Source organism: Garra rufa, chromosome 3 (genome assembly GCF_049309525.1).
Source record: "Garra rufa chromosome 3, GarRuf1.0, whole genome shotgun sequence".
NCBI classification, from domain to species: domain Eukaryota; kingdom Metazoa; phylum Chordata; class Actinopteri; order Cypriniformes; family Cyprinidae; genus Garra; species Garra rufa.
This window is the reverse complement of record NC_133363.1, coordinates 36,253,885-36,280,438: the sequence shown is the minus strand read 5'-3', so window position 1 is coordinate 36,280,438 and position 26,554 is coordinate 36,253,885. Positions and strand designations below refer to the sequence as shown.

At 35.9% G+C, this 26,554-nt stretch overlaps 1 protein-coding gene across 1 annotated transcript in view; it reads right to left on the bottom strand.

Annotated features, from left to right (window-relative positions):
• Nucleotides 1-22,722: 22,722 nt before the first annotated feature.
• Nucleotides 22,723-26,554, bottom strand: part of abcc12 (ATP-binding cassette, sub-family C (CFTR/MRP), member 12) — a 28,550-nt gene continuing 24,718 nt past the window's right edge. The window contains exons 28-31 of the mRNA XM_073836056.1: nucleotides 26,108-26,186; nucleotides 25,448-25,561; nucleotides 25,197-25,361; nucleotides 22,723-23,331 (exon numbers count right to left, since the gene is read on the bottom strand). Coding sequence (XP_073692157.1) covers nucleotides 23,239-23,331; nucleotides 25,197-25,361; nucleotides 25,448-25,561; nucleotides 26,108-26,186 — 451 coding nt within the window. The 3' untranslated portion in view covers nucleotides 22,723-23,238. The remainder of the gene's footprint in view (nucleotides 23,332-25,196; nucleotides 25,362-25,447; nucleotides 25,562-26,107; nucleotides 26,187-26,554) is intronic.

The window sequence follows — 26,554 nt, the reverse complement described above, 5'->3', positions numbered from 1 at the left end:
AAATAAAAGCTAATTAAAAAGAATAAATACTATTATAGTATGCAAATAATACAAGTTGTTATTCAGTGTTAATCTTTCCCTATAGTAAAAAAAAGTACGTAATTTAAATAATCTCCTTTTGTGTTCCAGGGATAAAAGAAAATCACATTGTGTGAGCAGGGCCTAAAATTAACACTCCCCAAGCGCCAAATGCAAGTAAAACTTTGTGTTGGCAAGCATATGAAGCAGTATTACTCAGCGGTTGGCTGGTAACTTTTTTTATATTAATTCTAACAATGCCTGAAAATGTGATATGGTTTAGTGCAGTTATCAAATCACAAAGACTGTGTTGTAATTATATAAACATGTATTCTGTTCAGCATTTTAGAGGAGCTCTGTTTGCAATAAATGCTGGTCCACATGAACTCCTCTACAAGTGCTACAGGTCAACAGTATTTACACTGCCGTTCAAACGTTTAGGATCAGTAAGATTTTAATGTTTTTTAGAGAATTATTTAATGCTCATCCAGGCTGCATTTACTTGATCAAAAATACAGGGAAAAAATAATAATTGTAATATTGTGAAATATTATTATAGTTTAAAATAATTATTTCTGTTTTAATATATAAAAAAGTTTATTCCCGTGAATTTTCATCAGCCATTACTCCAGTCTTCAGCGTCGCATGATCCTTCAGAAATCATTCTAATATGCTGATTTATTATCAGTGTTGGAAACATTTGTGCTGCTCAATATTTTTTGGAACCCGTGATTCTTTTTTTCAGGATTCTTTGATGAATAAAAAGTTAAAAAGAACAGCATTTGTTTAAAACTGAAATTTTTTCTAACAATGTAAGTCTTTGCTATCACTTTTTATCAATTTAACACATCCTTGGTGAATAAAAGTATTAAAAATGCTAGTTTATATTGTTAGAAAATATTTCTATTTTAAATAAATGCTTTTCTTTAACTTAAAGGTTGTATCAGCGATTTCTAGCCTAAAACATAAAGTGTCAATTTCAGCTGACCTTTCTTCACGATCTGCTCGCTGCCTGCCCCATAAATTGTCTGTGAAAAAAACGCGTCTCTCTGGTCAGCCTAGGGTCCGAGATATGCCAAAAAAACAATCGGCACTACCAACCTTTCCACACATAAACAAACAGTGTTCCAACCAATCAGCGTCAGGGGGTTCGTGTTGTGGACTTTCCTACTGGTGCAGGGATGTGAGGGAGGCGGAGCGTAAGTCCACAACACCAAACCCCTGACGCTGATTGGTTGGAACACTGTTTGTTGTCTGGCTGACCAGAGAGACGCGGTTTTTTCACAGACAATTTATGGGGCAGGCAGCGAGCGGATCGTGATGAAAGGTCAACTGAATTTGACACTTTATGTTTCAGGCTAAAATTTAAAATATATTCACAGAAAACAGTTATTTTACATTGAAATAATATTTCACAATATTACTGTTTTTGATCAAATAAATGCAGTCTTGATGAGCATAAGAGACTTCTTTTAAAAAATGTCAGTGTATATTAAAACGGACAGATTATCAGTGACTTATCACTATTTCAATTATAATAATAATAATAAATTAAACATATGAGCAGTTGCAATTGCAAATTGATGTTGTTCTGCTAGTTGTTCTGCTTGTTTTTTTTTTTTGTTTTTTTTTTATGAAATAGAGCACATACAGTTTCATGACCAGTAAAAAAAGTTTATTTTTCACTGGTAAAATGAACACTGTCCGCTTAGTTTCCCAAGTCTCCGGCAGGTGCAGAACAATGTTAGATTTAGACCCTGTTTGTAAGTAATGACAAAATATAGATTTTTAGAAGAAAGATCATTTAATAACTTATTTTGAATCAAAAACTGCAGTGTATTATCAAGTATTTGCAGTTCTGCTGAATTTCCTGTGTGATCTGCACATCTCGTCCCTAGGCCGCTGTATTTCACACATCTCTGACACTGTCCTATACCTTTATCCCATTTGTGGGTCTTTCCATAGCAACAGCCCAGGAGTGAGCAAACTTTATTCTGAATTATTTTGCACCAGAGCCTCGTTTAGGATAATTCAACACAGAAATCAAGACATTTTGAGAATTCCCCTAGTCTGACTCTGAACTCACCAACAAGATTAAAATTAGACATCTTTTTTCACTTTCACACTGAATTGCACACACAGTTGCATAAAAACAAACCACAGCCATCTTGTTCGGATGATTTAGAACGATATTTAGTGCCTAACTGGAAGATGTTTAAATATGAGATATTATAATATTGTGAAATTCTGAGGACAGAACAGCATTCCCAAACTACCAAACATCTCATAATTTAAGAGAACTAACTACTTCAGGGTGAATCATTCACACAGTGGAATATGGCCTTAAACACACTGGAACCGTAAACACTAAGAGGGTAACATTTATCACTTTCTGTCTCATTTTTCTTGCTTTATGCAGACTAGCAAGCTACTGGTGTTTTTACCACTCAAAGCTGGACATCATCACTAAGCCAAACGTTATCAAAAGAGGCTGACTTTGGGGCTTTTCGCTGACTTAAATAATTGTCCTTTCCAGCTTAAAAGAGATATTAAAAATGACTAATAGCCACTCAGACTGAACCATTCAACCATATTTTGACAGAGCTGTTCTCGTCCTACATCTTCTGTAGATTTAAGATGCCAGGAAGCTGAATTCACACTGCAGAATTGCTGTCAGAACTACTGATTGCATATAATTTAGGAGATGCCTTTTTAACAAAGCGAGTTATTTTACAAAATCACTTCTGAGAGTTCCCACAGAGCATCCTGGGGTTACGTGTCTTGTTTGATGGCACTGATGATAGCGTTCCTGCCACTCAACTTAACATTAACACAATCCAGACAGCAATAACCAGCAACGGATAAAGGATGGCAGTGGTTAAGTGAAAATGGAAAGGGAGGGTGGACATACATTATGATGTGAACACCACTGACCTGAGCTACAACAGCTACAGTTTATTCAACAGTTGACTACATCAGTAAAACGTAATTGTTGATGTTTTAATTCATAAGTCACTTCAAACCATGAGAAATGCTCCCGTTTGCTTTTATAGTGCCTCTGTGCTTCCCCTGTCTATTACATTTACATAATCCAAAATATAGTAAAACAGCAATATTGTGAAGTATTGTCACTTTTTTGTAAGATTTTTTATTATTATCAGTGCTGAAAACAGTTTTGCTGCTTAATACTTTTGTGAGAACTGTGATCATTAGAAAACAAACAGCATTTATTTGAAATAGAAATGTTTTGTAAGTCTTAGTGTAATGGTGTACGCACACCAAAAGCAATTTTTTTTATTATTATTATTTTTTTTTTTTTTGTGAGTATATTACATACAAAGTCAATGCAAATACATGAATAGATGCAAATTCACGCTGAATGATGTGAATGGCACAAATTGGGTTGATGTGATTGCCGCAAACGAGCAGAAAGATGATGGCACAAAAGTTTATATTCTAATATTGTTTCCTATATTTTCCTAATGAATTTCCTAATTTGTTTATATACTATACTTTTTTTTTTTTTTTTCATTTTTATCACAGAATAAGGTAGAAAATATATTTTATAGCTTCTATGGGCTACTATAAAAAACAATGGCAGTTAGCACTGCAATATTCAGATACTTTATTACCTGGAGATGACTTGAAAACACATAAACCATATATTATCACAATCGTGCATATTGTCTACATGTTTTTTACTCAGCTTAGCTACAGTGATCCCTAGATGCCTTTGTTCATATTTGGAATTTCCTGGCACTTGGAAAGTTGTTACTTCTATGAATCCATTTTGTACTTTCTGCACGAAAGCGCCCTCTTGCTTCCACTATGAATAAGACGTACACTGCATGAGAATGTTTAGCCCTCCATAATGGTCACATTCAAGATGTGAATTTAATTTTTTCACTCACCTGCTAATTTGGCTACTAAATTTTTACCGATCTTGATTCTTCAAGATTCTGATTGCCAATTTTTTTACAAGCAAATGGGCTGAGTCTGAAAGCCTGTTTTTAAATATTTCTGCCTTTTATTTTGAAACCTTCCCGGTTAAACATTTTACTTGCGTGCTGTTCTGACACAAATAAAATGTTTAACCAGAAAGGTTTCAAAATCACTTTTACATGTTGTTTGAACATTAATGTGTTGGCAGTTTGTGTACACAACCACCCTACAATGATAAAAATCCACCCAGTGGTATTTTTTTAATCTTTAAAAGTAATATCCCCTTTTTAAAATCAGGCCATTCTCAACTTCTTGTCGGTGTGACGACACACTGACAGAGGCCACTCCCACGACAGTTGATTGACATGAGCGCCCTCACCGATCTGAAACAGTCCGACTCTGATCACCATTGTGTCGACTCGGGTGCAGAGGAAGACAAGAATGTCTCAGATTGAGCGATTGAGGTGTTCTGTTGTTGGATTTAATAATGAACATAGCAGTAGTCATTTACTCCCAACATCTGAGCCGCTGAAGACGCAGAGGATAAAGTTACTTTCGTTTTTGAAAGGAAAGCACCGATCCCGATCTACATATGCGTCTATGTTTGTGTGAATCGTTCCTGATGCAGCTTCACCCACAGCAGAAGTGAGTATAAAGGTTTTTTATGCATGTTTGCAAATGGCTTCATTATAATGTACTTGTTGGCAAGTTTCACCGCTAAAAGCGGCTAAACTTGGCTAAACTCGGCTAAAGTAAACATTACGGCTCATAATCCCATGGCAGAGAGGGGCGGGGTAAGCAGAGCTAATTTGCATTTAAAGGACCATGCAATTAAATGAGTGATTTGTCAGCATTACCCGCCACAGCTGATTTTTACTCCCAGTTGGCGGGTGTTAATTTCAAACCCTGTCACATCACTTCATTTTGGATACGAATAAAATGCCAGGTCATGCATAGACATTTCTTTTCTCTTTTAAATTAAATCTAATTTATTCAAACTAGTCTCTGAGAACCTCTGCATGAACAGACTTCCTTGAAAAAGTGCGGGGGATAATTTACTTTTATTAAAAGTGGGGGGGAAGGGGAAAGCCACCAGCGTATTCTACGCCCATGTTCATGCAAGTGACAAAAACATCCAGCAAGTAATTTTGAGTAATAACGCTATGAGAATATTAGATTAGTGTTTGGTGTGCATACAGCATAAGTCTTTACTGTTAGTTTTGATGCATAACTTCTTTCAAAAAAAAAAAAAAAAACTTTTGAACAGTATTATTAAAATACCACATTTCCTAAAGGACAGTGACTATAGTGTGGATGAGGCATGAGATGGACGTGGCGCAGATGCCTGAGGGAGATTTGCAATGCAGTGCACAGTAGAGAGTGAGTGCACCCTGGATTTACAGTGTCTGGCACTCAATCTGTGGCCTTCACAGCTGCCTTATCTGTTTCCAGCACTGAGAGACTGCTAGGGTTAGCTCAGGACAAACACTAGCACTTGTGCACACATATGAAAGAACACACTTTCATGTAAGGACATACACACATGATGTTATCACGTGCCCTTTCACATATAGTGTGGTACAAAAGTCTGGAACTGCTAGTAGTGATGCTTCTGTTTTATCTTATTGAATAAATTATGTTTATTTTTGAATTATTAATATTAATATATATATATATATATATATATATATATATATATATATATATATATATATATGTGTGTGTGTGTGTGTGTGTGTGTGTGTGTGTGTTTTTTTCACTTTCTTGTATTTCAGAATTTGTTAGTGTTTAGTATTTCTCTTAAATGACAGCTGGACATAAGGCTGCATAAGCTCCACAAGTTTGTGTAAAACCTAGTGATCATGTGATCCAGCATGATTTGAGATCGTCCAAAGAGCATCTTGTCCTTTAGTGAATGCAACTGACCTTTTGTGCAAACAGTGGTCAGTGACACAAAAGTGCTTATTTGATAACTGTTCTAAAAATAGCAATGTTAAATCCTAAAATTTGTAGTTTTGCATACATACTGACAAAAAAAGTGCTGTCAATTTGATCCAGAAGAAAAGCTCCATGGCTTCATCACATACTGTTTTTGTTGCAATTAAATTGCAAGTAGTCATTTAGCAGACACTTGCTGTATAGGGCAGGGCAACCTGAGTGCATTGTTCAAGGGTACAGTAATGACTTCGTGACAACTTTTTTTTATGGCTCCTTGTGGGTCTTCAGTGTGGTTTCTGAGGTTTAGCAACTATGCCGACCATTATTAAAAGGCAGAATCATTTTACTAAACAGCCTTTCTTCACCTTTTTTTATTTTATTGTCTTTCACCTGTCATAGTGATCTACTGGTTTAAGGTTCCTTGAGTTTCATCCTTGGCCTCATATTGGTACCACCCTCTGCACACCCACTGTTTTCTGACAGCTCATTCATCGATTTTGAAACAACTTTAGGGATTTGGGACACAATCTAAGAGGGAAATTAATGCCAGAAATTAATGTCTTCCAGTGTGTTTGCTGAAAGAGCACATACAAGGAAAATAAACCGCTTTCAAACTGATGTTCTGATTAGTACACAGAAGAGATGGGGGTCTTTGGTGAGCCTTGTTGCAACAGTGAAGGACTATCAACTTTGGTCCACTTTGTCAGTTTGTACGGTTTTGTATGTGTGTGTATATATACTATTGTCTTATTAGAATTTGTTAAATGAGTCATATGTCCAAGTTCTTTTTAAAAACTGGCCATATTTAGCATGAGACTCCAACTCTTTAACAGTGTAAATAAGTCAGAATGAAGGAAATCGCATTAGACCTCCCCTTTAAATGTTTGTTTATTGGAACGGGAAAGTTCCATGCGCGTCTTTATTAATAAAAGGTGTTATAGATAAAAATATTAGTTGAGACAACAAAATGATCCCAGTTAAGTCTTCTCTTAAAATTAAAGGTTCTTTAAAAGATTCATCAAGCGATGCCATAGAAGAACTATTTTTGGTTCCACAAAGAACCATTCAGTCAAAGGTTCTTTAAAGAACCGTTTCTTGCTCACCTTTTTATAATTTGAAGAACCTTATTTGCCACACAGAACCTTTTGTGAAACAGAAATGTTCTTCAAATGTTAAAGGTTCTTTATGGAACCATTTAAACAAAAAGGTTCTTCTATGGCATCGTGAAGCACCTTTATTTTTAAGAGTGTTGATTTAAATTCTTGAAGACTTTTTACTAGGATCTTTATATGGAACAAGCATTCAAAACTGATCACAATGCGAGTAACAGAACTGATTTATTATTTCTCAGCACCACATTCAGTTTAAAGCAGGGCTGTCAGTTTAACCTGTTAACTTACTTAATTAGTTATGAAAAATAACACAATTAAAATATTTGAATGCAGTTAACGCACTGGCCCCGCCCCCAGACCTCTACGTCATCTTACATTTAATACAATTGACTGTTGACAAATTTGATACAGGGCAACAACTTCATAAATGCAGTTATGCCCGAAAATGTAAGATATTAGGGCAAAAATGCTAATGTATGAGTTTTTGTCTCATATTTATATCATATGATAAGCAATAGGCCCAACACACAAGCAGCAAGAGCACACTCACACGAGTGCTGTTTGTTCCGAATATAACAAGTTTCTGAATTAATCTGCATTTTGAATGAATCGTGTGAATCAATGATTCAAAGACCCATTCATAAAGTGAGCCATTTACTTCAGCCGTTTGAACTAATCAAATGAATTAGTGACTCATAAAGACACTTACCGCCACCTTCTGGCAGTTATAGTTTCTTAGAGTATTATTTCATAAAAAGGAAAAAAAAACTCTTAAGGGACAAAAATTATGTCATCATTTACTCAGACCTGAATGACTTACTTACTTTTGTTGGTAACATACATTTTGTTGGTATATATATATTGTTTCTTTGATGAATAAAAAGTTTAGAAGAACAGCATTTATCTGAAATAGAAATCTTTGTAACATTTTAAATGTCTTTATCATCACTTTTAAACAAATTTAAAACATCCTTGCTAAATAAAAGTATTAAAAAATTATTATAAAATAATAATTATAATTATACTAACTCAAAGCTTTTAAATGGTATAGTGTATAATGTTAAAAAAAGCTTTTTTTTTTCAGATCAATTCTAATATTTGGATCTTTCTATTCATCAAAGTATCCTGAAAAAAATCAATCAACTGTTTTAAATATTGCTAATAATAACAAATATAATAAATGTTTCTTGAACAGCAAATCAGCATATTAGAATGATTTCTGAAGGATCATGTGACACTGAAGTAATAACTGGAGTAATGATGCCGAAAAATGTAGCTTTGATCACAGAAATAAATTATATTTTAAAATATATTCAAATAGAAAACAGTTATTTTGAATGTTAAAAATATTTCAAAATTGTACTGTTTTGCTGTATCTTGGATCAGAGACTTCTTGGGGGGAAAAAAACATTAAAAAATCTTACTGTTCAAAAACTGGTAGTGTATATAATAAAAACTTTTAATGTTTATCTAAAAAGTATATTATTCTTGCTCATTAAGGATGCATTTATTTGATCAGAAATACAGTAAAAATAGTATATTTTCATACATTTTCAGGAGGCATTTCTGCAGTCCTGTACTATGTTCTATATAAAGTAAATTAAATAATTGACTAAAAAGTAGTTTAAAGATGCAATAATGAATCTTTAAAATATATTTTAATATTATATCTTTATTGCAATAATAGTATGGCTCATTGGTACAGAGGTCTGATAGACTGCCCTGCGCCAAATAGTTACAAAAAACATCGCCAGGTAGTAAAAGTACAATGAATGATCATAAAGTGTGTGGGGGGAAAAAAACAGTAATGGCTTTCTCAAGGTCATCTTTCACATATTTCATCTATGATTTCCTTACATGCACTCCCACACCTGTATGAATGAGGTTATTAAATCAACTGCCATGATCTGAGTAGTGTTGAGCATTTCAAGTTTCATGAGAAGTCTGTGTGACTCAAGCAGAGATCTTACCAAAGTGACAGTTTTATGGTGATTCAAACACACATACACACACCAGTGCACTCTTGGCTCCTTAATTTCCATGCACAACACATTTATGTTCCTCAAAGGATGAATGAATTTCTGTGCTGGAAGCAGAGTGCTAACCTATTCTGTGGAGTGTTCACTAGGTTTAAAACTTAGCCAAACTTATCTTTCAATAATCCAAATTCAACATTAAGTATATTAGCTGTTATCCCAGTAGGTTTAATTTTCTATTTCAAAACTAGTTCTACTGCTGAACACACTGAATAACTGCAACTCTTGCCCTACATAGCTGTTAACCATGTGTGATTGTCATTTCTTACACTGTTACAGAACTGACTATTACTCATCAGACCTTTATCTCTAATGGGACTCAGTTTTGGCCGTCATGCCAGCATTTCTTCGAAGCTAGTGCCATGATGCCACCCCCTGGCCTATCTTGCCAAGCCCCGCCCCTGTCCCTCAGAGGCTTTTAGGGACAGACCTTCAGGTCATATGGGCTCTGGCTCAACTGCTGAACCATCATGCAAAAAAAAAAAAAAAACTACAGTATTCATGGTTGCGTGCCCATTTTTTATGTGCTCTTATAACGCAATAGAACTGATGTTGCATAACACGCAAATAAGACCCCTGACAGTCATTACTCTAGACCACACTCTCCTGATATGACACAATTTTTTAAAAAAAACTTTTTGCTGGTACTTTCTGTGGTTGGGTGCTGTTATTGTGCAATGGCCCAGTCTCTTGATAGTGCTGATAGTGGGCTCAGGATACTGATATTGTGAGGCAGTGAGACCGAGGTGGGATGCAGAAACAGGAGAAATGCATATTGTCATCATCAATCATACATTTGTCAGGGTTTTGAACTTGATCAAACAATGTGAATAAAGACCGAAGTCCACACCCTTGCCTTGGTCAGCAAACAGCTTATCACAAACTGTAACTTTTGATGGCCAATTCAGTCTCAGTGATACAGGACATGTTAACATTTAAGTTTCAATTTTCAATTTTCTTTCGTCTTTGACATCTTAGGCAGCTTTTAATGCCCACACAGTACATGACTTCTGACTGTCATCTCATTTCACACTGCAGGACTTGGATCACTGACAGGTCAATATATTTAACCTGATAAATATCTCTCAGGCATTGCTGATGCTTCTGCACTTCTCTCAGCACCGAATTGCCACCAATTTTGGGCTTTTGACAATCTCCATTAACTGTTGGTGACAGGTAAATCAGGACAAGTATGTTGGTGCCTTTAAGGACATTTATGTAATGTCAAACCAAAAATTATTCAAACACCTGATATAATTTTTGATATATTTTTTACTTGTGGGTGCAGGACACTAGTTCATTTATGTAAGTGAGGATAGCAAAATAAAGTCAACTGTGACATATTATACCCAGAAATTAAGCATTTCTTGGTAATTGGTTGACCTAAATTGGTATTATCTAATTGTGTACTTAAATTTAACAGCTGACAGCTATTCAACCTAATTCATTTGTGAGACAGTCTAACAGAGGGTCAGGAGAAGAGAATCAGTTTGTCATATTTTATTACCATGTTCTAAACTATAGCGAGTAAACTGTAATAATGTGAGAAATGTTGAAGGTGTCTGAATAAATTTTGGTTTGACTGTATGTGACTTATGAATCTTGTTGGTAGAAGTATAAAGCATTCCATATACAGTCAAGCCTGAAATTATTCATACCCCTGGCAAATTCTGACTTAGTTACTTTTATTCAACCAGCAAGTTTTTTTTTTTTTTTTTTTGACAGAAATGACACAGGCTTCTCCCAAAAGTTAATAAGACGATGTACAAGAGGCATCATTGTGGAAAAAAATTTTTCTCAGCTTTTATTTACATTTGAACAAAAAGTGGCATGTTCAAAATTATTCATACCCTTTGCAAACTGTCACATTCTATGGGAAAATCCAAAGTTTTATACCATTCCAAATAGTCCAAGCTGTTCTAAAGCATCCTAATTACCCTGATTCATTGGGAACAGCTGTTTTAGGGGCCGTTCACATGAAGCGTCTTTTGCGCGCACAAGTTCGTTATTTCAAATGGAGACGCGCAGCTTGTGCGCGCATATTGGAAGTGACGCGGTCGCGACGCGCACGCGGTGCGACGCGCTCGTTTTATCAAGGCGCGTCCGCGCCGCATCGATTTAAAAACATCTCAACTTTTCAGAATGTCGCAAGCGCACCGCAGGTCATGTGACATGAACTAACCAATCAGCTTCCTCACGTTTTTCCGTTACATTGAAACCTCAGCAGAAACATGGAGGAGCAGCTCATCATTGTGGTCCAGGGATTTCTTGAACTTTATGATTTGTCAAGCCCCCATTATTTTGACGCTAATAGAAGAAACAATGCATGGAGACGCATAGGCTTGGAGCTAGAGCGCAGCTGATGGTTGCTTAGAAACAGCAGACGCTTTGTTGATAAGGAAGAAAGCGGCGCGCCTAGCGTTTTCCACGCGTTTTAGGCGCGACATGTGAACATGCCCCTTAATCAACTCAACAGGTGAAAAACAGAAGCTCTCTGCTGTTGGTTTGTGGACAGTCATGGCTAAGACAAAGCAGCTCACTGAGGACCTGCGGCTGCACATTGTGGCTGCTCACAAGTCAGGAAAGGGCTATAAGACCATATCTGAATGTTTTGAAGTTCCAGTGGCTACAGTGCAAAGTATTATTAAAAAATACAAGACGTTCCGCACTGTGAAAAATCTCAGAGGACGTGGACGGAAGCCAAAAGTGACACCTGTGCTGGCCAGGAGGATAGTGAGAGAGGTAAAAAAAGAATCCAAGGATCACCACCAAGGCCATCCTGATGAATCTGGGCTCTGCTGGTGGCAACATCTCAAGGCAGACAGTCCAACAGACACTGCACACCGCTGGGTTCCACGGACGCAGACCAAGGAGGACACCACTAAAAATTATGTTTTGGAATTGGCCATTGACAATATTTGAGGTGTTGTAAATACAGTATATGTGGAATAATTGACTCGGGTCTGTTGAATTATTAGAAAGTAATGATTTACATGGTTTAAATATGTCCACACAGGAAACATCATGTTAGTTCCAGATTGAGCAATTGGGGTGTTCTGTTGTTGGATTTAATAATGAACATAGCAGTAGTCATTTACTCCAGACATCTGAGCTGCTGAAGACGCAGAGGATAACGTTACTTTGTTTTAAAAAAAGGAAAGCGCCGATCCCGATCTACATATGCGTCTATGTTCGTGCTAATCGCTCCTGATGCAGCTTTACGGCTAAACATCCGATGACCCCTTTAATTTAATGCAGGTATCCCATTTAATTTTCATTGCAAAAGTAAGCCATTTTTTGTGAATGGTCATGACTTCTTAAGGAAGCAGGGAAATAAAGAGAAGAATAACAACGTGCAGTAAACGGTAAAGCTGTTTGCACTACATACCAGTGTGTTCATAATTAAGATTATATATTAAAATAATACGGTAAGATATACCAGTTTGCAATATCTAGCAGCAAAACGAGCTGTTTTGCACAGCTAAAAATAGCTGGAAGTGAATGGCACCGGAAACCAGACATGTTAAATTTACAAATGGTCCACTCGTACAGGAAAAATAAGTTGGATAGTTCCACACTTGTAGGCTCTTCACCTAACAATAAGGTTGCCTGGAAGCTTGCGATGAGCATACATCTGCATTCACTCAGAGGTGATTTACACAGCTTATCTGTTCATATGGAGGGTTTCAGTAGGGGAAAGGTTATTGCATTGTAGTCAATCATTTCACACTGTTAATGGGGCCAATATGTCATCAAATGTTGCAATGTAAAAGGGTAGGTGAAAGGGTCTCATCAGACCCCATGATTACAAATGCTGTGTCCGAAACAGTACTGTTTTGCCGTCTAGTTAGTCAATGACTTTACAGGCCATAGTTTTTGTATAAAGACAACATGTAAGGAAACTCATGTCTAATGCTTTAGAATAACTTTGAGTAAGCATTACACCAAGTGATTACAATTATAATTTCTTGGTTGAATCAAAGTTAGGAAATATGAGCAATAAAAAGATAAATTAAATAATATAAAATGACTAATTTTATTAAGTCAAGATAAGATTTGGATGTGCCTTGATGTGCCTTATCTCAATATGCTATTGTATTGATGACCTTAAAGTATCATTAAGCCTTTATGATACTTTTATGGTGTATTGCATCCTTTTTTGAACAAGAAAGCTTCAGTCCCATTGTAATTATGGAAATAGTGACCAAAATTGTCTTTGGAGTTTCTCCCTCATGTTCTGGCAAATAATAAGTTTTGGACGAAGTTTAAATAACGACAGCTTTTCCATTTTTTGGGTGAGCTAATCCATTAAGGGAAGAGCTTACACAGGGGAAGAGCGGCCTCACAGAAGTAGAGATGCTATGCTGGATTTATGGCAGCAGTGATGCCATTAACTTCAGGTGCTCGTCCTCGCTTGCTGCCAGCAGTGTTGCGCTTTAAAATGGCAGTGGTGCAAAAACATGCTGATGCTTTTGTACCTTTGCCATTTGCATAGTAAAGATCCAGCTAAATCCCGGAAGGTCAGTCTGTTCGAGTGAAGAATATCAGTGGATTAGCTTTATCAGACACATACTCAGCATAATAGCTGGTGATATATTATCACCATCAAACTTTGAGTTTGAGGTTCAGGAACAAACCGCAGGAAAAAAGAGATAAAGACGAGGCTAAAAGAATGTCCTTTGTGTATAAAGTCCACAGAACAATCTCAGTCCCTGTTAGGTTCAATGGTCTAGTTTTACAGCTCACTGACTACCGTATCTTATCCAGAGAGAGGAAAAAGAGAGGTGTTCTTGGAGACATTCCTGAGGATTAACAGGTGTCAAACAAATGTGTCCAAAAATGCATTTAAATCTGATATCTGATGTGAGATTTAATAGTAAGAATTGTTCCTGGTGTAGCAGGTAAACAACCTGGTTCCAGATATACCTGATTTAGCTGACTCAGTTTGGGAATTCTTTCCTCGTTAAAGGGTGAGACAGGAAATGCCGTGTTACCGCAAGTACATTCTGCTGCTGCAGAGTCATGACACTGGATTTGATTTCATACTTTGAATCCACCTCAATATATCCCACACATACCACACCCAGTATAGCTCTGTGCATATTCAACTGGCTGAAAGGTAATGTAAACCAGGACTTGTGAATTATAAGCATCTTCTGTAAATCACAATGTGGGACTTTTTTTTCCATCTGAAACCATGTGTCATTATCACCACCACAACTGGCTGACAGAGATGGGAGTGATGTGCCTTTTAGGCTGTTGTTGTGTGCATGTTACTGTGCCTATGTGTGAGAGAGAGAGAGAAAGAAAGAGAGGTAGAGTAAGAGCGACAGGGCTAATTATGAAAGGAGACAGTCTGAGGGTGTTTATGTGTGGAGAAGAAAAAACAAGTTGGACGAAAAAAATAGAAGGCGTAAACATACATACTGGCAAAAACCAAGAACAAACAAATGCTAAACGAGAGCTAAACAAAATGTCTGCTCCCATTTAAAGCTTTTAAATGCTTGATAATGCTTGATGTATTCTTTTGAATATATACTCCTGGAATGTGAATTATGTTTATGAGCATGTGCTTGTGAATGTCTGTGATGGTAACACCTAACTTTAACTTTTTATTTGTGGTTGTTAGAAGCAATGCAACAATAAAAACAACCCTGATTATCACCTAGTATGCAGATGCTTAACATTTTTTAATGTGAATTGAAGGTTAGCTGGCTTTCATTCAGAGTATTCAGTAGAGTTGAACTGAGGATTTTGCGGTGTGATTAAAACTAGTGCTGTCAATCAATTAAAAAAAATTAAAGAATGAATTGCACATTTTTTCTGAAATGAATTGGGAATAATTCCACCTAGCTTTAAAGTTTTTGGGTATGCTTTTATATTGCAATCATTTCACACTCAATCTTTTTAATTGATGTTGGAACAACGTAAAGACGGTGTATTTTTAATATTTGTTCAAATGTATGACTGCACTGCAAAAAAAATGCTTTTCTTACTTAGATTTTTTGTCTTGTTTCCAGCCAAAATATCTTAAAATTCTTAAATCAAGAATGATTAAATATTAGAAAAAATAATTTCCTAAAGACATCAGTAACATTAGTATCGGTGATACCTTCACACTGCAAAAAAATGCTTTTCTTACTTAGATTTTGTCTTGTTTCCGACCAAAATATCTAAAAATTCTTAAATCAAGAAGGATTTTCTAGACGAGTAAAAATTATTTTCTTGGTTTCAAAAAAAAACAAGTCAATATTAAGTGAGTTTTTGCTTAGAACAAGCAAAATAATCTGCCAGTGGGGTAAGCAAAAAAATCTTATTTCAAACTGAAAACAAGATTATTTTTCTCACCCCATTGGCAGATTATTTTGACTTGCACACTTAATTTGGACTTTTTTCTGAAAACAAAATAATTTTTACTCGTCTAAAAAATCCTTCTTGATTTAAGAATTTTGGTTGGAAACGAGAAAAATCTAAGTAAGAAAAACATTTTTTGCAGTGTGAAGGTATCACTGATACTAATATTACTGACTCTAGGAAATTATTTTTTTCCTAATAATTAACTGACTATAGCAATTCAACATTACAGTATAATTGAGAGCTATCAATTTTAACATTTATTAGACTTAGGGTTAGGGTAGGTTTAGGGTTAGGGTGGGTTAGGGTTAGGGTTAACTCCTAATTTAAGTAAACTGAAAACATTCTTTACATAAACCTATTATTTACCTGTGCCCTTCAGCAAGAAGGAAATATACAGAAATTGAATAAAGTTAAACACTAAATACTAATTAAAATCCTGAATACTGCATACTAAATCATTAAAGCAACAAAAGTAAAAGAAAATGTATGTCCTTTTTTTGTCTTGTCTTCTATTATGAGTAATAGACATCACAGCAGCTGGGTTATTTGGCTGCTATTACTTTAAGAGCTGCCACTGTTGAACGTGACCCAGATCTGAGATGCATACTCATAGTTTCTTTCGCGTGAAATGATACAGGCTACAGTGCACACTGTCTAATTTGTGCATGGAGTTGAAGTGAGCGTGCTATGAGCACAGTATAATGGCTCACAGGACAGGTATATTTGTTTTTACTGACATATAACCTGACAACATGTCATCTGATCACAGTTCACTGTTGTTCTACTGAACTCGTTTGACTAGCACATGGCACTAAAGTGAAGTTGGAGTGCGTGTCTGAAAAGTCTCCTGTTTGAAGTGGTCTTAAAGACGTTCTGCGACTAAATAAACACACTTCTTGTCAAGAAAAAAGGAAACGGAAGTAGCAGTTGTGAGTGGGGTGGCCAACCCTAGCCCCACCCCTGTGTTACATTTTTTTTTAGCACCGTTAAACTGGAAAAATGAATCGCCTGCATAACCGCACTAATTTTGACAGCACTATTCTAAACACATTATAAATGTTACAAATGTATTGCTGAAAACACTTTACAAAGACTTTGAACTAAGTAGTACTGAATTGTGGCGAATTTTTTTTTACCATTTTTGTGTTTTTAGGATTTTTTGGGCGGGCCTGAAATCATGTCTTGATGACGCACTGGAGCCACTGAGCATGGCCCCTTCTGTAACAGGAGTGTATTAGTATCAATGGTTCACCTGCTCAATAGAGTTCATGTCATTACCGTTAACCAGCAGTTTGCTATGCCTTTGTCACGTAAATGTGTATTACCTGGTTGCGATAATTTACAGAACAGCTCTGTCTCCTTATTTTTTAATTTATTTGTATTTAACAGTTGAGAGAGGCTGCAGCTTTCCCACGAGTGGGCGTAGTTTCAGTGCAGACACACCCCCAGCGTTTGAGAGCAGAAAATTGCCTAATTTTTTTTTTTATAAACGTGTTTTTTTTTAGCATTCAAGTTTGGCTAGTTGGTTAATGATACAATATTCTGTGGTGTGATAAACTCAGAACATATACACCAGTCAAAAGTTTTTGAACTGTGAAATTTGTAATGTTTTTTAAAGAATTCTCTTCTTCTCAACAAACCTGCATCTATTTGATCCAAAGTAGAGCAACAGTAAATGTTTGAAATAGTTTTACTTTATTTGAAATACTTTTTAAACTAACTGTTTTCTATTTGAATATATTTTAAAATGTAATTTATTCCTTTGATTTCAAAGCTGAATTTTCAGCATCATTACTCCAGTCACGTGATCCTTCAGAAAACATTCTAATATTCTGATTTGCTGCTTTTATTGCTTTTTTATTGCTGCATCTATTGTTAGTATTATATTGAAACAAAAGCTTTTTATTTCAGATAAATGCTGATCTTTGGATCTTTCTATTTATTAAAGAATCCTAAAAAAAACTCAGCTGTTTTCAACATTATAATAATATTTTTTGAGCAGCAACTTACATTAAAAAATGTAATTTATGTCTGATCATGAATTACATTTTCAAATATATTCAAATAGAAAACAGTTATTTTAAATGGTAAAAATATTTCAAAATGTTACTGTTTTTGCTGTACTTTGGATCAAATAAATGCAGGCCTGGTGAGCAGAAGAGAAGATTAAAAATCTTAGTTCAAAAACTTTTGACTGGTAGTGTATTTAATATTGTTTTACACAGACTTTAAAGGGATAGTTCACCCAAAAATGAAAATTTGATGTTTATCTGCTTACCCCCAATGCATCCAAGATGTAGGTGACTTTGTTTCCTCAGAAAAACACAAACAAAGATTTTTGATGAAAACCGGTGCAGTCTGCCAGCCTTATCATGTACGTGGATGGGCACCAAACCTTTAAAAGTAAATAAAAACATGCACAGACAAATCCAAATTACACCCTGCGACTCGTGACGATACATTGATGTCTTAAGACACGAAACGATCGGTTTTTGTGAGAAACTGAACAGTATTTATATCATTTTTTACCTTTGATACACAGCCACGTCCATCTGTCATGAGCACGAGTTTGTCATCAGTCACGTCACATGTGCACGTGCTTCTGGCGTAGAATACGCAAACGCCGGAAGCGATCCGTTGCATGAATAGGACACTCATTGTTTACACAGTGCACAGAGATTGTGGGTATAGTGGCTATTCAAAATGGTAATTACTTGCGCGTATCCTGATTGTTTAAACCGATTTAAAGCTAAAACATTACGTTGGCTTGCGCAAACTCATCCGGGACTTTTCACTGATTTCCCCTTACGGCGTTTGCGTATTCTACGCCAGAAGCGCGTGCACATGTGACGTGACTGATGCCAAACTCGTGCTCATGACAGATGGACGTGGCTGTGTATCAAAGGTAAAAAATGATATAAATACTGTTCAGTTTCTCGCAAAAACCGATCGTTTCGTGTCTTAGGACATCAATGTATCGTCACGAGTCGCAGGGTGTAATTTGGATTTGTCTGTGCATGTTTTTGTTTACTTTTAAAGGTTTGGTGCCCATCCATGTACATGATAAGGCTGGCAGACTGCACCGGTTTTCATTAAAAATCTTCGTTTGTGTTTTTCTGAGGAAATAAAGTCTACATCTTGGATGCATTGGGGGTAAGCAGATAAACATCAAATTTTCATTTTTGGGTGAACTATCCCTTTAAGTGTTAGTACATTTTAAAGGAGTAGTCCACTTTCAGAACAACAATTTACAGATAATTTACTCACCCCCCCTGTCATCCAAGATATTTATGTCTTTTTTTCTTCAGTCGTCAAGAAATTATGTTTTTTTGAGATAAACATTTCTGGAAATTTCTCCATATAATGGACTTAAATGGTGCCCCGATTTTCGAATCTTCAAAATGCTGTTTAAATGCAGTTTAAATGCAGCTTCAAATGGCTGTAAACAATCCCAGCCGATGAAGAAGGGTCTTGTCTACCGAAACGTTCGGTCATTTTCTTAGAAAAATTTGCTTTTAAGCACTGAAACTCGTCCAGCACTAGGGCTTGTAGTGCGCGTTCCCGACTTTACGTACTGCGTCCACCGTGCTCTGCAACGCAGCGAACGCTTGAAGCAGTCCCATCACCTGACTTGCCGATTGTTTGTAACAGTGGAACAGATGTGGTCCAGTCGTGACAGCACTGAGATTCCTGCTCCGCTGGAAATGGCTGGCATTTTCCACACTTGCACCACCATCTCGTCTCATTTGAACGCGGTCTGCCCGAGGCTTGTGTCGCCTGCGCAGTTTTCTCTCTCTGACAGAGTTCATCGTCTGTGTATTCCGGCTCAAAAAGGTAGGAAACGGTGAAAAACTCCATCTCATGTGCTCCTCCAGCTTCAAAGTCGTCCGACATCGTTGTACTTTATGTTGTACCTTGTTGCTAAAGAGTATTTGATTGCGTTGCACTTCTCTCTTCTCAAGTTCGCTTTGTAAACACTGGGTCTGTAGTTTCGCATACGTCACGCGTGACGTTTCGACGTGAGTACGTAAAGTCGGGAACACGCACTACAAGCCCTAGTGCTGGACGAGTTTCAGGTCTTAAAAGGTATGTAAAAATATATTTTTCTAAGAAAATGACCGAACGTTTCGGTAGGAAAAGACCCTTCTTCGTCGGCTGGGATTGTTTACAGCCATTTGAAGCTGCATTTAAACGGCATTTTGAAGATTAAAAAATCGGGGCACCATTTAAGTCCATTATATGGAGAAATTTCCAGAAATGTTTATCTCAAAAAACATAATTTCTTGACGACTGAAGAAAAAAAGACATAAACATCTTGGATGACAAGAGGGTGAGTAAATTATCTGTAAATTGTTGTTCTGAAAGTGGACTACTCCTTTAAGGCCAGGTTTATTATTATTACTATTATTATTAGTAACATTCTTTTGAAACACTGTGCACAGGTATGTTTGGAGTACTTGGATTAATTACATCTCTTGTTTTCATTTAGAAATGTTTTCCAGAGGTTTCTCTTATCATTTAGGGTTTAGTGCTTGTGGAGGGGAGTGAAGACACAGTGGGCTTGTTTCTTAGAAACATTCTGAGATCCCAGTCAAGGCTGCCAGTCTTCCTGGAAGGACAGTCATGTTGTTTTACTTTGCAAAAAAGAAAACAGTATAAATACTTGTATGTGGTGGATCATGATTTGATTAATGGACAAACATGGTTTGGTTTAGTTTGATAAAATAACCTTTTTTTTTCTTCTATTAGAGAGCATTTTTGAAAGATCTGTGTTTGACGTGTTTTTTTTTTTAACAAAAAGTATTCTCGTAGCTTCATAACATTACAGTTGAACCACTGATTTCACATGGATTATTTGAATGATGTCCTTACTACCTTTCTAGGCCTTGAACGTATTAGTTGTGTTGCTGTTTATTCAGGGATAGAAAATATCGTGTTCCGAAGATATACGAAAGTCTTACGGGTTTGGAACGAAATGAGGGTAATTAATGACAGCATTTTTATTTTTGGTGAACTATCTCTTTAAGACTTCCGCTATAAAAAAAGTCTGACAAAACAACCGGTCCAGCAACATGACAATCACTTTAGCAATATTACAGTATAGTGCAAACATTGTGCAACAGTAAGCTAACTACGTTGTATTAATCAGCTGTTCAACAAATTCAAAAAGTGACAGTCCTATGCAATCATCACTCATAATTCTCTAGTTTAAAATGCACTTGATGCCAGAGTTCAGCAGAGCCCAAAACGTTCCATTACATTTTGAATAAATGACTATGATTATGATAATGATAGCGAGTATTATTTTTTTTTTTGCTAATATTATTTTAAAGTTCCATCATGCCAAAGCTGACAGATCACAGCAGGACTTAACAAACAGACTGAGAGGTGTAATGATTCTCCTTTTTTTTCATATTGAAGAACAGCTTCACTGCTGAGTGATTGAAGACTTCCTCTGCTAACATCGCTTGGCCAAACTCTCCAAAAGGGAAAACACTATTATATTGCATTCGCTGTGCGTTTGCAAAGCTTCGGGGACTATTACAGCCACATCTGGCCTCGGCGAGCACGTCTGCTTACTGTCTTTATCATCTTCAATTAAGCCTTGGCCTGATCAAAGATCCCTTTCACTGATCAGAAACAATGCATTCAGCTTTGTCCAACAGTGTTAGGAAAGAACTAGTTAGGGCCAACTGTAATACAAGGCTAAGAATAGAGTTCACATTTGTCAATGATTTATTGTTCTTGCAAACTACCAACCGGATAGGAGAGAGAGAAAGAGAAAGAGGGGGAGAGAAACAGAGCCTTGCTATAACCTAAATTAGTTTTAGTCCAACAAAGATTTGTAAAACAACTCCAGATCTTTACATCATCGGTTAGTCTTGGCATTGCTGATCATTTTCCACCATTTTGGATCCTTTGGACACTACTTTCCTGATGCAGATTAAGGTTGAGTTTTATCTCCCAGCATGCTACAGTATGTACAACGGACCTAAAACGTATTGGGACATCGAGTCACAATTAAAATATCAAACTAAACAGCATCTGCAAACTATTAACTATGGACACGCTCAACTAAGTTTCTAAACAAGGTGTCCAAATGCCTTTTTTAAAACGGATATGCAAATTATTTTATCAAATGTCTTGCCTGGAAAGTATGCTTAGCTATTTTTCTTTAAAAGAAACGCAACTTGGTTTAATACTTCGTCACCTTATCAATAAAACTAATACATTTAGTTGTGTCAAAATACTTTTTGAGGCCACTGTATGCCTTTCTATGCCAAGATACTTGTGCTTTCAGTTTGTGCGCAAAAGTTTTCCACTTTCTCAGACAACACTGCGCCCTAGTGGGTGTAAGACAACTCAAAGTTAATAGAAGAAAACTTCCGAACACCATCATGAAGAGTTTCCTCGTATTTTGATTCCATGAAGTAGTAATCAATCACTAAAGTAATCACTTAATTGAATGTTTAAAGGTTGAAGATTCAATACGTGGTTGGATTGTAGGTTAAAGGGAAGTTAAAGTTTGGCATCGCGTCAAAGAATATTTGATTAGATGACTCATACGATACTGACACAGGTGCTGACGCTTTGTGTTGGTGTGCATGTTCCCATGTTCTTAGAGTACAGTTTGTTCACTGGTGAGTAAATCTACGGCTAAGTGTAATCATGACTAATGCCGTAGTTAAACACGATCCGCAAATGACGGGAAAATTCTTTGACAGGAAGTCAAAGGGGTTGGTTCATCTTAATAACTGACTGACAGAACAGGGTGACGGTATAAAAACAATAAGTGCTGATAGAAACTCGGTGTACTCAAACAAAACACTGTGTGTGTTTGTTAAAAAGGTACTGGCCTAAATAAGTGTTGATGGTGCATTGCTCAAAGTACCAAAATTTTGACTTTAAATACAATAGTAGTAGTCTCTGAAAGAAAGTGTTTTAAACAATACGCCATATGGGCGCATGAGCGTCACTGCTAAAGTTGTGCTGAAGAATATTGGACACAAGCAATAAAAAGTCACTGATATCTGATTAATGTCTTTCACGCTGTCTCTTCACTGAGTTAAAATAATTCCCTCAATCCCTCATCAGTCTGAGATGCACGCTGATGCTGAAATTTCAACACATTTCATCAGTTAGTGTCTCCACTGATGCAACCATGGCTCAATAAGCTCTGGTACTGGAGGAGGAGAGAGACACCCAGTGTCCGAGATGAGAAACACACACACACACACACACACCGACTCAACTAGAACATTCTCCATGCATTATTTACATTTGCGATATAACAGCCTCGTATAAACCAAAATAAGAGCTTATATAAGAGAAACAAGGCTTTATTTGTGCATGTGTTGTCCTTTGATATTACATCTGTTTCATATGTATAAAAATCAAATAAATATTTTAAATATATACATTTGATAAACCTATGAAAAATGAGTGAATATTTAAAGCATAGTTTGTAAGTGCTACAAGTACAGAGATTTGTAAATCCACTCTGGTGTATGGTAAGCTACAAAATATAAAGAACACAGTAGACATATAAAGCACATGTACAAAAATGTGCAGGGCCCTCTGAAGTTTTACAAGAAAAATTATACTAATAATGTGAAGGTTGAAACTAATGTGAAAAAGTGCAATGTGTTTTTACTTATAAATGTTGAAAGGTTCTGTGGCCCTGTGCCACAACCATCCCTCTCCATTATCCTTACTGATTTTTACTGAGGTCCCCTTTTATAAAATCAAATGCCCCCTGGATTTGTATGCTCTGGAGCAGACTCCGCTGTTAAATTCTGCAACACTGTGAAGGTCTATGAATATATCTGAGTGCTTCATGAGTTCACTTGATTGGCTGCTGCTAGAAGCGATGCAAATAAAGAGTTCGGCCTCTGTACCAGGTCCTGTGGTGGGTCAAACTCAACCGCCTGGAAGAAAACATAAAAGAGGCCTTATACTGAGTACTACTGTATATAACAGATTAGTGTGTATTTAGTTGATTGTAATTTCGATTTTTATATATATGGGCTATAAAAAGTTGGAAACATCTTGAAAAAAAATTGTATGTATGCAAATACATATCCAAGGTACACATTTCTAATAATCGTGCAGTTAATTTTCATATTGTATTTTCGAAAAGTTTTGGAATATTTGTCATCTCCCCAAATTTGTCACTACTGAAACACAGTAATGTATAATTTAATAAGAAGGGTTATATTGATCTATTAAGATTTTGCCTATCTTCCGTGTAAATAAATATTTTTTCTATTCTATTAAAAGGTTTTCAGAGGTAAATCAATAGCAATTGCAATTTTAACGATATTTCAAGCATGATTTATGAGATTTGTTGTATTTTGAATCCAGTTTTTATTTGTAAAAGGCAAAATGTTGATCATACTGATTTCAAACTTAAGGTTTCATTAGTTTGAATATACATTGAACCAAACACTTTCATAACATCTTAGTTGATAATTCAATATACTTGGTTTGACTGCACATTTTCGGTAGTGACAGTAATGTTTTGGTAGCGACCACATCACATTACAGAATTTTGCTATACTAAAACACTACAAAAACATACAAAAAAATTTCATAACTGTAGTAAAATTGTTTATTTACCCCAAATAAAAGATTATGTGTTCCGTTTTGTCACTACTGAAACAATGAACACGTTTTGGTCGTGACTGTTTCTAGATACTTTTGACTATCTCGGCACAGTTCTAAACAGTTGTACACATAAAAACTAAATGTTATGGAATAACTCCCATAAAAGTGTTTAATTATAGAAAAATTGTGTTTAGTAGTGACGTTCACAGATTTTTCAGACTTTTGAACACATTTACCTCAAAATGATTGAGCCTATCTACACACCATGTAGCTATGAGAGAGAGTGACACATAAATATTTTCTGATCATAAATTTAGGGGTGTAGTTAAAATCAGTCTTAGTCAATGGACTAAAATATACACTGTTTCGGTAGTGATATAAAAAATGCAGGACACTTTTTTTTGTTTTTTACATAGTTTCTTGACTTACAAATAAAAAAAAAATAAAAAAAAAATAACTTCAATTTAAAAAAAAAATCTTTAAAAACAATGCAAAAAAAAATTCAGTATAATTTTCAAAAGCTGAAATTTAGGGGTTAGGGTTGGGATAACCACCTCCCAATTAAAAGTACCCAATAAATGATGATTTTATATATGTGTATATGTGGACCACAAAACCAGTCATAAAGGTAAATTTTTTGAAATTGAGATTTATATGTCTTCTGAAAGCTGAAAATAAATACGCTTTCCATTGATGTATGGTTTGTTAGGATAGGACAATATTTGGCTGAGATACAACTATTTGAAAATCTGGAATCTGAGGGTGCAAAAAAATCTAAATACTGAGAAAATCGCCTTTAAAGTTGTCCAAATATAATTCTTAGCGATGCATATTACTTATCAAAAATTAAGTTTTGACATATTTACAGTAGGAAATGTACAAAATATCTTCATGGAATACGATCTTTGCTTGATATCCTAACGATTTGGCATAAAAGAAAAATGGATAATTTGGACCCCTACAATGTATTTTTGGCTATTGCTACAAATATACCGTGCTACTTAAGACTGGTTTTGTGGTTTAAGCTTACTGATATTTAAAATATTATTGTGGGTTTCAATAGATAATAAAAGGATCTTATTAAAAGATTTGAATACTTAACTGCTTTTTAAATGTGTTTTGTGATTGTGGGACAGCAGTTTGCACCAATTTTGTAGAATAACCCATATAAGAAGTAGTGGATTACCTTGCCCTGGTCCATGACGAGTATACGGTCACTCTCCAATACAGTGTTGATTCTGTGGGCGATTGTGAGCATAGTGCAGTGCTGGAAACCATCTCTGATGGTGTGCTGGATCATGTTGTCAGTCTCGGAGTCTATAGACGCTGTCGCCTCGTCTAATAGGATGATCTGTAAACACAGTTTAATTAGACTCTTTAAGAGCAAGGAATATTTTCAAGGGTATTCTGGATGTGTTTGTGTCTGGGTGTTCTTACTTTTGAATTGCGGAGCAACGCTCTTGCCATACACATGAGCTGCCGCTCTCCGACAGAGAAATTCTCTCCATTCTCCACGACTGGAGCTTGCAACTTCTCTGGCAGCTTAGAAATCTGTGAGAGAGAGACAGAGGTGTGGATGATTGAACACCTGAATGCCTGAGTGTTTCTTTTATATTCTATGACTATTCTATTCTATTGCTGTTTCTCTATTCTTTTTTATGTTACCATGGCCCAAAGTGTGAAAGGTACTGAGAGGAATTTAAGCAGATGTTACGTCTATGTTTCATCACTATCGTGCAGCTCACAGTAACATGCCCACTCTTATATTGTGATTTTTCTTTGCTCTCTCAATAAATTATATCCTCACATAAAAGGCTAGATTAACTTAATGATGTTTGAGCCGCTCCTAGTAGAAACCGTAACTGTTGAAATCACAATGAAATCTTGGCACCCCACTGATCACCTGAGAGCAAACTTTATCATAATGAGTGAATGGAGTAAAAGCGCCAATTGATCAAATGCCGACTACTTATACAAACGGGTACTGTTCATCAAGTTTGAAACTTCAGAAGCCTGTAGCTGAAAAAGTGTGAGCCTCCAGGCTGTTTTCTACTTTGTTAAATATGTATTGCTTGTAGGCCTTGTTTAAGTCTTTACCGTGTCCTTCATGTAGGTCTTTTCCAAAGCCAGCCAGAGCTCCTCATCTTTGTAGTTGTTAAAGGGGTCCAGGTTATACCTGTATAAAGTATCCAGACAAACAAACATATTAAAGTCACTATGAAATCTAAATCAACAATTCTTGAAAACTGGAAACAATTCATGGAATGTTGCTATGTTTATTATAAATGACTTATCTGTGCAAATCATCGTTTTAAAAAAATGTAGTCAAATATAATGAGTTTAGCTTGATGTACTAAAATAACTAAAACTGAAAAAATAATGAACTATATAGACATGTTTAAAAAAGCTAATAAAAGTGACAAAAACCAAAAATGGAATATATATATATATATATATATATATATATATATATATATATACACAGTCAAGCCCAAAATTATTCATACCCCTGGCAAATTCTGACTTAAAGTTACTTTTATTCAA